Source organism: Myiozetetes cayanensis, unplaced genomic scaffold (assembly GCF_022539395.1).
Source record: "Myiozetetes cayanensis isolate MyiCay16 unplaced genomic scaffold, myiCay2020 scf34, whole genome shotgun sequence".
NCBI lineage: Eukaryota > Metazoa > Chordata > Aves > Passeriformes > Tyrannidae > Myiozetetes > Myiozetetes cayanensis.
In genome coordinates, this window is record NW_026087566.1 from 1,344,515 (window position 1) to 1,357,250 (window position 12,736).

Here is a 12,736-nt window from a genome sequence, read left to right on the forward strand (position 1 = left end):
ACACCGCTCCTCTTTATCAGTTCAGTCCTGCCTGCTCTCATCCCATCGCCCCTGCCCCTCCCATCACCATCCCCGGAGACAAACCCCGCTCCCGGCAGCCCCTCCACCTCCCCCACGACTCAGTTCCCCCCTTTACGATCAAAAGACCCCCTCCAGCCCCGCCATGTGAAGGACCTACACCCCCCGGAGCCGAATCCTCACATATATACCCTCCCACCTTCCACAAATTGCAGCCCCAAACACACAGGAGAGACCCCACGGGGAGAGACTCCCCACGAGGGGAGTGCGGGGGCACAGAGGGAAGACCCCGATCCAGGGGGAGCCGGGCGGGGGTCCCTGAGCCGGTGGGAAGTTTCTGCTGCTCGAGATGCTGAGGGAGGGAAGGAGAAAGGAGAAGGGGTGAAAAAAAAAATAATAATAAAAAAAATTCAAACAGACTTGGAAGGCACCGGGGAGGTGGAGGAAGGAAAAGGGGAGGAGGAAGAGGAGGAGGGAGGGAGAGAGGGGGGAGTGGGAGGCTGGTGAGGAGGGATGCAGCCCATCGGCGGGCGAGCCGCAAGGTGGGCAGCGGGAGCACCGGCTCCGGGGAGGTTATAAAAGGCAGGAGCGGGGTCGCTGAGCGGAGGGGAAGCAAAAGGGACCCGCGGGGACCCTCCACGCTCCTGCGCCCGAAGGATTTTCCCCCCGACGGCAGAAGGAGCCCAGCGGGAGCGGGGCCGGTGCCAGCCATGCCCCGGGGAGCTGGGCACAGGGGCAGCTAAGGATGGTGCCCAGCCCACGTCCTACCCTCCTCCTCCTCCTCCTCCTGCTGCAGGTAAGGCGCTTTTAAGTTCTCTTCTCCCAGAAGGGCCCTTCTGCCCCTTCCCCATCACCCTCCGCTCGCCTTCCCCGCAGGGACTTTCCCATTTCTTAGAGGGAAGGGAAAAAGTAAGAGGAGAGAAACCTCCACAAAAAGAGCCCCCTCGGGACAATTCCTCCAATCGAGGCTCTGGGGCTCGGCAAGAGCTCGCCAGTGCCCAAAAACCTGCGGCGAGGGGGCTGAAGTCGGTGAGAGCATCGTTCAAGGGGGGAAAAAGAACCCGCAGGGAGATCCTCCCGAGCGCTGCCAGCACCTCCCGGGGACACCAGCGGCCACCAGGCTACTGGCAGGGGGTGGCAGCTCTGAGGGTGTGATGGATGGGGACAGCACGAGTGCAGGGTGGCTCTAATTGTACCCCCCGTAACTGGTTTTCTGAGGAAACCTCTCCTATGCCCTCCCTCGCCCTCCCTCCCGGCAAAGCACAAGACTTTTTTTTCCTCTCTCATCTGCTCGCTGTGCAAGTGTAGCCGCTGCTAATTCTGCAGCTCTGCACAACATGCAAATTGCTTTGTCAGGACTGCAGGTAAGGCGCTTTTAAGTTCTCTTCTCCCAGAAGGGCCCTTCTGCCCCTTCCCCATCACCCTCCGCTCGCCTTCCCCGCAGGGACTTTCCCATTTCTTAGAGGGAAGGGAAAAAGTAAGAGGAGAGAAACCTCCACAAAAAGAGCCCCCTCGGGACAATTCCTCCCCTCGAGGCTCTGGGGCTCGGCAAGAGCTCGCCAGTGCCCAAAACCGGCGGCGAGGGGGATGAAAGTCGGTGAGAGGATCGTTCAAGAGGGAAAAAGAACCCGCAGGGAGATCCTCCCGAGCGCTGCCAGCACCTCCCGGGGACACCAGCGGCCACCAGGCTACTGGCAGGGGGTGGCCGCTCTGAGGGTGTGATGGATGGGGACAGCACGAGTGCAGGGTGGCTCTAATTGTACCCCCCGTAACTGGTTTTCTGAGGAAACCTCTCCTATGCCCTCCCTCGCCCTCCCTCCCGGCAAAGCACAAGACTTTTTTTTCCTCTCTCATCTGCTCGCTGTGCAAGTGTAGCCGCTGCTAATTCTGCAGCTCTGCACAACATGCAAATTGCTTTGTCAGGAGCGATATTCCTCCTCCTCCTCCTCCTCCTCCAGGGCTCATCGGGAGAGGAAACGTTCCCAGCCCAAAGCACGCTGAAATCCCAAACCCCGGGCAAAGGAGGTGAAGAGGTTTCCGGTGAAATCTTGAATATTGTTTGGACAAACCTTACGGAGGCAGCGAAAAATGATCAGGGTTTTTGACTTAAGCCTCTGTGTTAAAGGGAGATAAAAGAGAAAACCTGCCTGGCTGGCTGTAGAATGGTGTCTGAGTGGCCCGGTTGTGGCTGCAGGGTTAAAAGGGCAGGGAAAGCAGAGGGTCAGCCCTCCGTGGCTCCCACCCCTCAGGCTGTGCCCACCGGGCACCCCACTGGGCATCACAAGCAGGGGAAGCATCAACTGCCCCTCTGGGACAGGAAAGTTCTCCCCCAAGTGATGAGAGGAGCTGATAAGCCCCAGGAGACCTCCCTGCCAAGTTGGTGTTGCTTTTGAAAGCTCCCTCCTATCACTGCAGCCCCCTAAGCCTGATTTGCAGGAGCTCTTTTGTGCTGATATGCCCCGGTTTTGTTTGTTTGGCTTTGTTCAGGTTTTGTTTGGCTCTGATGTAAGAAATGAAGGTGAGACAGGGCAGGATCTCTTCTCTCCCTGGTCCTTCTTGGCCAGTCTGTGGGGACAGCACAGACCTGCAACAGGGGCAGGTTCTCGTGGGGAGAGCCAAGAGAGCCTGACAGCACCTCACAGCTTCTGGGTGAGCAAAAAGGGTCCTAAAAACTCCGCAGAGGTGCTGAGACACAGCTCCCAACCTCTGGTAGAACCTCCTCAGGCTCAGGGGATTCCCTGGGCATCCTGAGGTATTCCCCAAGGATGGGCTCCTGGGGAAGAGGGAGCACCAAATCCTCGAAAAGCTTCCCGGGTTTGAGGCAAAACCATCCCTGTGCTGGGGCTGGGCCAGGGAGGGGGTCCCAAAAACCAGCCCAAGGAAAGAGAAGCCTCTCCCAGCTGGCTCCAAGAAGAAACACTCAATCTTCATACCCCCACTCCTTGCAGACCAGCTGTCTGTTTTTTCCTATAAACACATGGCTTCAAAATCCAGACCCTATTCCAGAACAATCCCAACCCTCTCCTGGGGACAGCAGGGGCTAAAGGAGCTTGGAACTCCAGCCTTCAGTGAGCAGAGCCCTGCAGCAGCCAGGTGTACCTGCAGCAGCCTCCAGCCTGTGAGTGCAGAGACCTGCAGCATTCCAGCTCAGCAGAGCTCAGCAGGGACAAATCTCCCCTGCCTGGATGGATTTTGCATCCTGCAGGTCCCTGGCTTGGCACAGTTTGGGTGTTCCCCGTGCACCTGTCCAGCAGCTCCAGTTCAGCATCAAACTGCCCACCTTGCCTTGCTGGGTGGACATCCCTTGGGGGGGAAAGGGGGGTCAGACAGTCAGAGCAGGAGAACAGGCAGCCAAACTTGCTGCAAAACGCTCCCTGGCACCCTGCAAGTCATTTAAACAAACTAAAAAAAAAAAAAGTGACTCAAATAAACCAGTTCACCTGCAGCTCTGTCGGGAGCTGATGACATTTCTGGGGCTGGAAAAACTGCAGAAGCATTTCATGCAAAAGCAGAGTTGGATGCTGAGGGGTGGGATGGTTTTTTTACCCCTCGCCCTTGATCAGCTCCAGCAGCCAGAAGCCCCAAAACCAGCCCCCTGATCCCTTCCCTGCTCCAATCCTTGCATAAGATGTGGAGCTGCAGTGGCAGGACGTGCTGACCCTGGGGATCTCTCCCAGTCCTGCTCTCCCTTGCAGGCTGGAGTTGATTCAGTGTGGATGAAATCATCCCTGTGGTTTCGCCTCTCCAGCGAAGAAGTGAATGGAAAAGGCACAGCCTGTTCCCAGAATAGCTGCTCTGTCACCATAGGAGGAATATATAGGAATAGGATGAGAATATCCTGCACCACCAGCCCAACCCTGCCCTGAAATCCAGCTCTGCCCCCCCGGAACCCTGCCCAGGGCTGGCTCAGAAGTTTGTTGCCAGCGACAAGCTCAAGCTGAGATCCCAGTCTGCAGCACTGAGAGAGAGGCTGATCCCATGGTTTTATCTGGGAGAACAGCTTTTGAACCCAAAGAAAGCACAGATCAACCTCCCAAAACCCGGGGTTCCCTCTCCAGGCAGAGCCCAGGAGCTGCTGTCCAACGCTGGGAGCTGTCACTCACGAGCGGGTGGCTCTTGCTGAAGATGCAATAACATACCCAGGGGCCCATCTGTTGTTTTTCCTTCTCCCTGACTGTATTCTGAGCTGATGGAGAGACCCTCCTTCTCTGCAGGGTGTCCTGCTTTACCCACAGGCACCCACCCAGCAGCAATCACCTCCACTCCCATGGCAGAGGGCAAAGGGGGTTGGCGTTTGGCAGATCCCAGTCCCTCTTTCCCCCCCAAAATCTTCCCTGAAATCCTGCACTATCCACCCTGGAAAAGCAATGGCAGATGCAGCTTTGGTGTGGCCAAGTTTTCCCGAGCTGTGAATGCAAACAAACGGGGAGAAAATGAGGGGTGAATTAAATTGTGGATTCTCCCCCCCATCCTGGGTACGACCCTAAAAGGGTGATGGGTGAAGGGAGAGGGGGGTGAGATTTTGGGGGGCAGCTGAGGAAAAAAAAATCTCCAATCCCAAATTGAAAATACTGTGAATGCATGTGAGTTCCACATGTACAATCTGCAGGAGAGTTTCATACAACCACCTGAGAAAAACAGCCCTTTCTCATGCTTGTGTCCATCACTCCAGCTCTTCCATAGCAGCCTTTGCCTTGGAAAATCCAGATCCCATAGGAGCCACCTGGATTGTGTGCCCTTCCCCAGCTTGTTTGTGCCTTTAGCTTCCAGCACCCAAATGCCATTAGTCATTTTTCCACCTGTCCCCAAAAATCCATGTCTCTCTTGAGAGACAAATGAAGTCAGAATTATTTATGGCAAGAGAGGGAGACCAGAGCTTAATCCAGGAAAACCTTTAATTGCTCATAAATCAGCTTTTACAGGGCATTCATTTAGCCCTGATTGATATTCTTTTGTTAGGATCTGCATCCAGCACACTCAGAGAGAGACTCCCAAGCAGAATAAATACTCTCCCCAAAGCCTCTTGTCTACACACCACGGGGACTGGCCCTCTAAATATGGGTAAATTAATAAACTCACAGATTTTAGTGCCAGATGGAGGCGTTCTCACTGCTGCTCTTCCCCTGAGTATCATCAGCTGGGGAACATCCCCCTGTGGCTCTTGCTTTGAGCCTCCTTCTCTGCCTGAGCTTTGCCTCGATGCTGGCAGGGTTTGGGATGGGGTTTTGGGCTGGGTACTGCACCAGGAGGCTCAGAGGAACCCTGAGATCATGGGGGTGTCACTGCCAGCTCCAGGACAGGGGTGTAAAGGGGGTCTTCCATGGGTCAGATGCTCCCTGGGGGCTTCACTCGTGGCTTGGACTGAGGATGGGACTTTTCCAAGGGAAAGCCCTGGAGCTGGGGGAGGGAAGAAGGTCTCCAGCTGCAGAAGACAAAGGGATGCTTTCCAGAGTGAGGGCAGGGGACAGGCAGGGCTGGAGATACCCTGAACACCTCCCAGCACATTTGAGGGGCAGCCCCTTCAGCCAGGCCACCTCCAGCGATGGCTGTGGCCACTGCTCTGCCACCCCAGGTTGGCATCCAGCTCTTTTAACGCTCCCTGTATTTAACACCCAAAGTCTGGCACCTCCTCCTGCAGGCTCAGAGCCAAGGGCAGGCTCCATCCCAGCCTAATGCCCCGGGGAACCTCACAAAGGCCCAGGGCAGTGGCTGCTCAGCCCTTCCCCGGAGTGGCCCGGGAAGTCTTTCCCGTTCCACACCAAGCTGGGGGAGCAGAACTGATGGGTGACAAAGGTTCCTACAGCAAGGACAGCTCCAGGGTGGCTGGTTTGAACCCTCCCAGCCCCACTGATCTCCCCAGCCCCGTGCAAAGCCGCTGGCTCGTGCCGCTCCATCCCACGGATCGCCGGGCTCTGGGATTCCAGCACCGCCGGCAGTGGGAAGCCCAAGCCCCATCCTGGATTGCTAATTAGGCTCAGAGCCATCTCTCTGGCTGCTCAGAGCTGCCAGCCCTCCCTGCCACGCACATCCCATCTTGTCTGAGGCAGTAAGACACCAGGCAGGGGGGGAGGACAGGCCTGGCTCTGGGGGGTGACACCCGAGTCGGATGTGAATGTATTAATTAATATCCATGGATTGCTTTGGAGAGGGAAAGCGCTGCAGGGGGCTATTAATTCCTAATTGTTATTAATTGAATGTTGCTGCCAGGTCAGTGGCAGGTCACAGAAGGCTCTGTGTGTGTGTGTGACTGTGCTGCATCTCCTGGCCCAGGGGACCTGCCAAGAAATACAGTGGGTTTTTTTGGAGCCCTGGACATGGCTGGTGCATCCAGATCGGAGTGACCTGCCCCACAGGCTGAGAGACCTGAGGTAGATGTTCCTCAGCACCTCAGTTTCCCTTCTGGTGGGTGGTGGGACATGGACCACAGTGGGTGTTTGCCGTGGGTGGGATGCAGCCAACACGTCAGCAGTGTCAGGTTTTGGTGTCTGAGCCGTGCAGGGAGGACTGGCTGGTCCTGCTGCAGAAAATGTGGGGCTGAAAGGAAGGAGCTGGTGCTCCATGAGGTTTGAGGTTAAACCAGCACCCTCAGCATCTGCTGTGTGTGAAACAGGGACGTCAGCAGAGCCTGGAAGGGAGCTGGGTGGATGCTGAGGCAACAGCAGAGGAGACATTGGTGTCTCCTGATGGAGGAGAAGCTGCTGCCCCCCTCTTGGGGCCCATGCAGCTCCCAGGGCTGACTGGGACCTCGGTGCAAAGCTCCTGGAAGAGCAGATTGCCTTCCTTCCTGGGCAGCTGAGCACTCAGCTGGAGCTCTCCAGGATTTTGGCAGCCTGAGAGGGGTCAGGGAGAGCTCCTCACTGCAGAGCAGGGTTTGGAGGGGCTGGGAGGGCAGAGGGACGTGGCCCCTCTCTGGACCCACCGCCGTGCCGGGGCTGTTGAGGTGAGCTTGGCTCGGGCCGGGCCCTGCTGGGAGCCAGGTGGCATCTTACGGCAGCGATGGGCTGGCAGGAGAAGCTCTTCAAGGACAGAGCTTTGACCTGCTCTCTCTGCAAAGCGTGGGAGGGGGGTGCAGGAACCCACAAAGAGCAAAACAGACGAGACCCCGACCGCCTGGTGCCTGATCAGGGTGGGTTTGGCTGGGGCAGATCCCCCCTGCAGGTGCCACTTCCCCCAGCTCATCCCCCTCGATGGGCTGGCAGGAGCGGGACAAAACCTCTGTCGAGGGCTTTGGCCACACTGCAGCAAGCAAAAAAAGCTCTTAGCATTTGTTCTGGTTTGGGGGAACATTTTTTTTTTTTCCCCCTTTCTTTCTGCCTTCTGTAGCTGTTTCAGCTCGTTTGCAAAGCCTGCAAAGAGCCATCCACTGAGCTCCATCCACACCCCTCCAGAGCTGGAGCTCGGTCCATGTGCTGCTCAGTGCCAAGACCTCTCCCTGTGTCTGGCAGGAGAACGGGGCACTGCCAGGCTGGAGCAGGCTGTGATTAGGAGAAACACATCCAATTAACACTTGAGAGCCTGCTCAGGTAGGCAGACCATCCCAGCCCCTTTTGGGACGAAGCCTTTTGTCCCAGCCACCTGCACAAAGAGCCACCGGCTCTGTCGGGCACGAGCTGTGCACGCCAAGGCAGAGGGGAACAGAGGGGAGCAGACCCCCTGCACCTCGTTCACTCCACTTCTGCAGCTTGGGTGGTCTCAGCTGTCAGAAAGGAGGCACAGGAGGTGCTGGGCTCCTGCAGGACCAGCACCCCAGGAGCTCCATGCAGCTCTTGGGGCAGGGTTTAAGCTCCTGGACCCCCTGTGCCATCTGCAGCAGTCACGACAAGGGAGCTCCTCTCAGCTCCATTTCTACCTGACATCTCTCTCGCTGACAAAAGCAGCTTCCCAAGGCAGCAAACAGTTGTTTGGAAAAGAGCAAGTGGGTGCTGAGCTTTGTCTGCATGTCTGAATAAATCTTGCTAATGCTTTGGTAAGGCCCGGGGATGGCTGGGTGTGCCAGCCAGAGCTGACAGTGTTTCTAAGGCTGAAGGGCAGGAGGAGGAATGTCTTCTCCCTGCTCAGAGCAGTTTGGGAGTTAAATGGCACTTGGGAAGGGGGGATCAGGCACTAGGGACCAACCTGGCTGATGGGAGAGGTGAAGGTTGTTGTCATGGCATTGCTTCCATATGGGATGGCATCCAACCCTCCCACCCTAAGGAGATGGGAGGTCACCTGCAAGCAGAGGAGGTGCAGCCCTTCCTGCCTCCAGGCTCGGGGCTTTTCCCAAGGGATCTGTGAGTGGTGTATTTTGGGGCACAGCTCTGCCTCTCTGTCAGTGGGTTTTCTCCAGGGGGTTTGGTCAGTCCTTGCAGGGAAGGTGAAAGAAGTGGAGCTCAGCCTCATCCATCAGCCCCATCCGCTGAGCAGAGGGGACAAACCTGTGACTGAGCCAGAGGAGAAAGTGTGCAGCTGGTCAGATAGAAATCTGTGTTCTTCCAAGCACCAGGTCCCCTCCCTCCCCAGTGAGGACTGGGAATCACAGCACCCTCCCTGGGTGCTCACAATCCCTTCGTCCCTGCAATTCCCTTTCTTGCTTTTAGTTTCCCCAAACTCCTGCAAAGGCACGATAATTCAATAGCCGTTTTTCCAAAATAGCTCCCCGTGCCCAGAGCTGATGGTTTTCACTTTTAGCAGAGCAGCAGGGATAGATCCTGATCAGTTCTTCCCGACACAATGGGAATGTTGGTGCCTGCTGACAATTCTCCTCCAAAAAAAAAATAAAAAAAAAAAAAAAAGGCTTTAGCAGCCCTGGTTGTGTGTGGATCTGATCTCCTTAAGGACGTGTTTGAACATCTTCCCACTGACAGCTTACAAGGCTGTGATTTCAATAAGGGATCGCAAATCCGAGCGCCGTGTCAGGCTCGTCATGTTCCCCCTGTCTGCTCCCAGGATTTGGAGATGCAAAAAAAAACACCAACAGCGCTGATGAAAATGCTAAACAGCAGGGTTTGCTGAGGAGGGGAGTGCAGGGCAGGAAGGGATCAGGGGGTGGGAAACAAAGCAGAGAGGTTTGGATGAGCTCAGCTCCCCGGGAATCCATCCTGCCCGTGGATGTGTGTCCGCTGTGGGGGTGGCACCCACCAAGCCAGGCTCAGATCCGACCCAGGGAGGGATTGTGGGGCTGGGGGAGCAGCACATTGCCCATGTAACCCTGCCTGGGGTCTGCTCTCTCCCCATGCAGGTGTTTCTCCTCGGGGACAGCCGGGCTGCAGCCTCCATCCAGGAGCAGTACTGCGAGAGCCTGGCACCTGCCACCAACCACTCTGGTGAGTGCCCCGGCCCAGCACACCCCAGTGCTGGCCATGGCTGGAAGAGGGTGTTGGAGGGGTGTCTCTGGGCAGATCTGCAGCTGCCTGGACCCTTTTTTGGGGGAGGTGGGGTGTGCTGAGGATGTCACAGCCCCGTGTGGCTGCTGCAGCAGCCTCCTTGCGGGGTGACACTCGAGGCAGGTAGGAACATGCAGAGCTCAGGAGAGCTGAAAACAGGGAAAAGAAATGTCTGTTGGGCTGGGCTTTAGGGGGAAGGGGGCAAAGAGACATCTGTCCAGCCCTTGCTCCCTCAATGCCCATTCTCTGCCATGCCCAGGGACACCTTTGTCCCCTGTGTCCACCCCCCCTGCCCAGGGCTGGTGGTTGGAGGTTGTGACTTTCCGTGGAGATCATGTCACCAGCACAGTGTGGCCACCAAGTGCCACCCTCCATCCCCAGCACTCCTAGACATGTGCCACTGAGCTTTTTGGGAGGTCACCAGCCACGAGGAGCTTCTGGGGACGTGGCCATGGCCAGGGCTGGCTCAGCTGAGCTGGGTGGCAGCAGCAGGGTCATGAGCAGCTCATTCCTCCTCAACATTGTCCTTGGGTTTGCATCAGGTCAGGGCTTGTGCCAAAAGTGGCTTTTAAACCTGTATTCAGGATGTGACTTGGATGTCACCTCAGCAGTGCCAGGTCTGGTTCAGTGACAGGTTTTGGGGGAGGAGAGGTGAGAGAGAGATGAGGAGCTCACAGGGACAAGGAGGAAAGTCCTCCCCAGCTCAGGGATGCTGCAGGGTTTGTTTTCCCATGATGGAATGATGACCAGAGCCAGCAGGGTGACAGATAGCCACGGGCACCCAGCCCTGATGGATGGCTGCCCACCACCCAGCTCCTGTTAACAGCAGCATTACAAACTCCTTCTTAACAAATCACAGCTTGGCACCAGCTGATTCAGTGCCTGGTCAAGCCCAGGCCACCACAGAGCCCTGCAAGGAGCATCCCAGATCCCAGGAGGTGGAGGCAGAAAGCCTGGGGAGAGAATGGCAGTGGTTGGGTGTCTGCTCAGGAAACCTGGTCATCCATCACTCATGTGCTTTGCTCCCCGAAGGTTTCATCACTCTGCTGGTTGGAAGTGCTGTCCTTGGCTGTGTTAGGCTGTGATAAATGCTGACCCAGGGCAGCAGGCAGGTCCCAGAGAATCCTCATGGCCTTTTCCACCTGCTGCTGGAACCTCCCGAGCCCAGGGAGGAGAGGGCAGAGAGGGAGGGGAATTTCTGCCGTGGTTTGCTGATGGATTTGCCCTGCAGAAATCACCACCATCCCCAGGCAGTGAGAGCTGCTTTCTGCAAGGACTGGGCTCTGCTCAGTGGGCATTTATCAGCATGATTCCAGGCAGGATTTAGTGCGCCTCAGTGCCCATCACTCTGGCACAGGGGACAACTTGTCAGGCTTCAAATCTGCAAAATGTCCATCAGCTCCACGCACCCGACCTGCCATCCCTGAGCAGCTCATTAATTTGGGATGGGGCTGGCACACAGGAGAGACACTTCCAGCTGCAGGAGGGGGCTCAGAACAAGAGGCAGAGATGAACTAATTGTCTTCTGTCTGTGTGGTAAGCGGAGCTCAGCACCAGCCCCGCTCCTTGGGGTCCATTTAAGCCCAGCCTGGTGGAGGCAGAGATTCCTACAGAGGGATGTTTACACAACTGGGAACTTTGTTTGGAGGCTGTTTTAACATGGAGAGCTTGTTGGGATGATGCTAATGAGAATTGCCTCTTGAGAGGCCACGAGACTTCATTTGTGAATGTCTGCACAGCCCTTGGGAAGTGGCACGTGCTGAGAACACGAGCCCAGGGGTGCCCAGCGCAGGGCTCGGTGGGGGATCTGTTGGATGCACAGAGGGGCAGTGCCTTGTGCCCGTTGTGTGTGCCATCCCTCTTCTGAAAAACAGCCCAGCGTGGCCTCTCCTCCTCCCCCAGGCCACCAGTCCCTTCATTACTTGATCCCACAGGTTTGGAGGGGGATGTGTGGCTGGCCAGTGGTGTCAACAGGGTGCCAGCACTCCCTGGGACACGTGCACCGAGCTGGAGAGGTCTCTGCTACAGCAGTGGGGTGGAGGCAGACTGGGGTGATGATCTCCAGGTTCAGGCAGGGCAAGCAAACCCTCATCCTAGAAAGTGGAGCAGCTGAGCCCCAAAGAGCTCTGCTGTCCTACCCTCTTGTCACCATGGATTTACCCATCTTCTCCAAGTCCCCAGAGCAGGGTGATGTCCCTGGGCTGCCTGTTCCAACTTGATATTTTAGGTATCCATCAAAAACACCTCTTGGTGAGCCCCTGATCCTGGCCAGGGCACCCACACACAGGTGGACACTCCATCAGAAAGCTGCCTCCCACAGGAGCAGCGAGGCAGGAATGTCAGGCTGGACAGCAGGATCTGCTGCACCCCCAGCCACCTGGAAGCCAAGAAATTCCCAGCTCAGGCTTGAAAAGGACCACAGCGAGGATCAGCACCCCTGCTCTGGGGTGGATGGGTGCTGTCCCGAGGGCTCCCAGCCCGCACATTCCCGGAATTTGTCTGGCTGATGGTTGTATCTCCCCGGGGTCTGCGCGCAGCTGCCTCCCGCCCTGCCGCCAAACCCGCCGGGGAGGGCCAAGGTCATTTCATCATCGAGGGGCAAAGCAATCCCCCTGCAGCTGCAGGATGGCTTCCCTGGGGAAGGGAGGGGAATCTGGGCAGATGGGGAAGCCTCTTCCTAATTAATGCTGAGGTTTTTCCGAAGCAGCTCGGCAGGAATTGCTCGAGCGGAGCGCGCTCGGAGCGCTCGGGCGGTTGTTTTGCTGTTCGGAGCTCTGGAGCCTGGCTCAGCCCAAGGAGTTGCCACCCAATTGCCAATATCCCTGTCTGGTCCTGTGCTGTTGTGTGATCCACTCCTTTAAGCCTGTTACCACAATAAATTCTTACCCTGGGGCCCGTGTGCCTGCTCAGGAGGGAGAGGGGAGTGCAGGCAATTCCTCCTCAGCAAAGAAACGTTTCCTGCCACTGCAAGTTCACCTAAAGCCAAGGAAAATGACACCACGGCGAGGCAGAACTGAAAAGAAACCTCTAGGTTTGTTTTGTTGTTTTTTTGGTTTTGTTTTTCTTTTTTTCTTAATAACTGGAGGTTTTTTCAAGGGGGAAATGGAGCGTAGCTTTGCATTAAATAAAGCAAATTTAATTGGTCCAGACGCAGCAAAACCCTGTGGCTGAGGAGCAGCGAGTGATGAGAACATTTCCCTCGCAGGCACTTCATCAGACAGGTTTGGTAACACCTTTCCCAGCGGGTGACAAGTTTGACCAAGAGCTTTTCCACCCACTCCAGCTCAGCTCCCCCAAAGCGCTGACGCTGCTCCAGCAGCTCTCGTGCCGCTGCTCTTCCATTCACTCCCTGGCTC

The 12,736-nt window shown here is 56.6% G+C and overlaps 1 protein-coding gene across 1 annotated transcript in view; it reads left to right on the forward strand.

Annotated features, from left to right (window-relative positions):
- The first annotated feature begins 541 nt into the window (after positions 1–541).
- LOC126646385 (corticotropin-releasing factor receptor 1) overlaps positions 542–12,736 on the forward strand; it is a 28,203-nt gene continuing 16,008 nt past the window's right edge. Inside the window, exons 1-2 of the mRNA XM_050327715.1 lie at positions 542–814; positions 9,236–9,320. Coding sequence (XP_050183672.1) covers positions 764–814; positions 9,236–9,320 — 136 coding nt within the window. The 5' untranslated portion in view covers positions 542–763. The remainder of the gene's footprint in view (positions 815–9,235; positions 9,321–12,736) is intronic.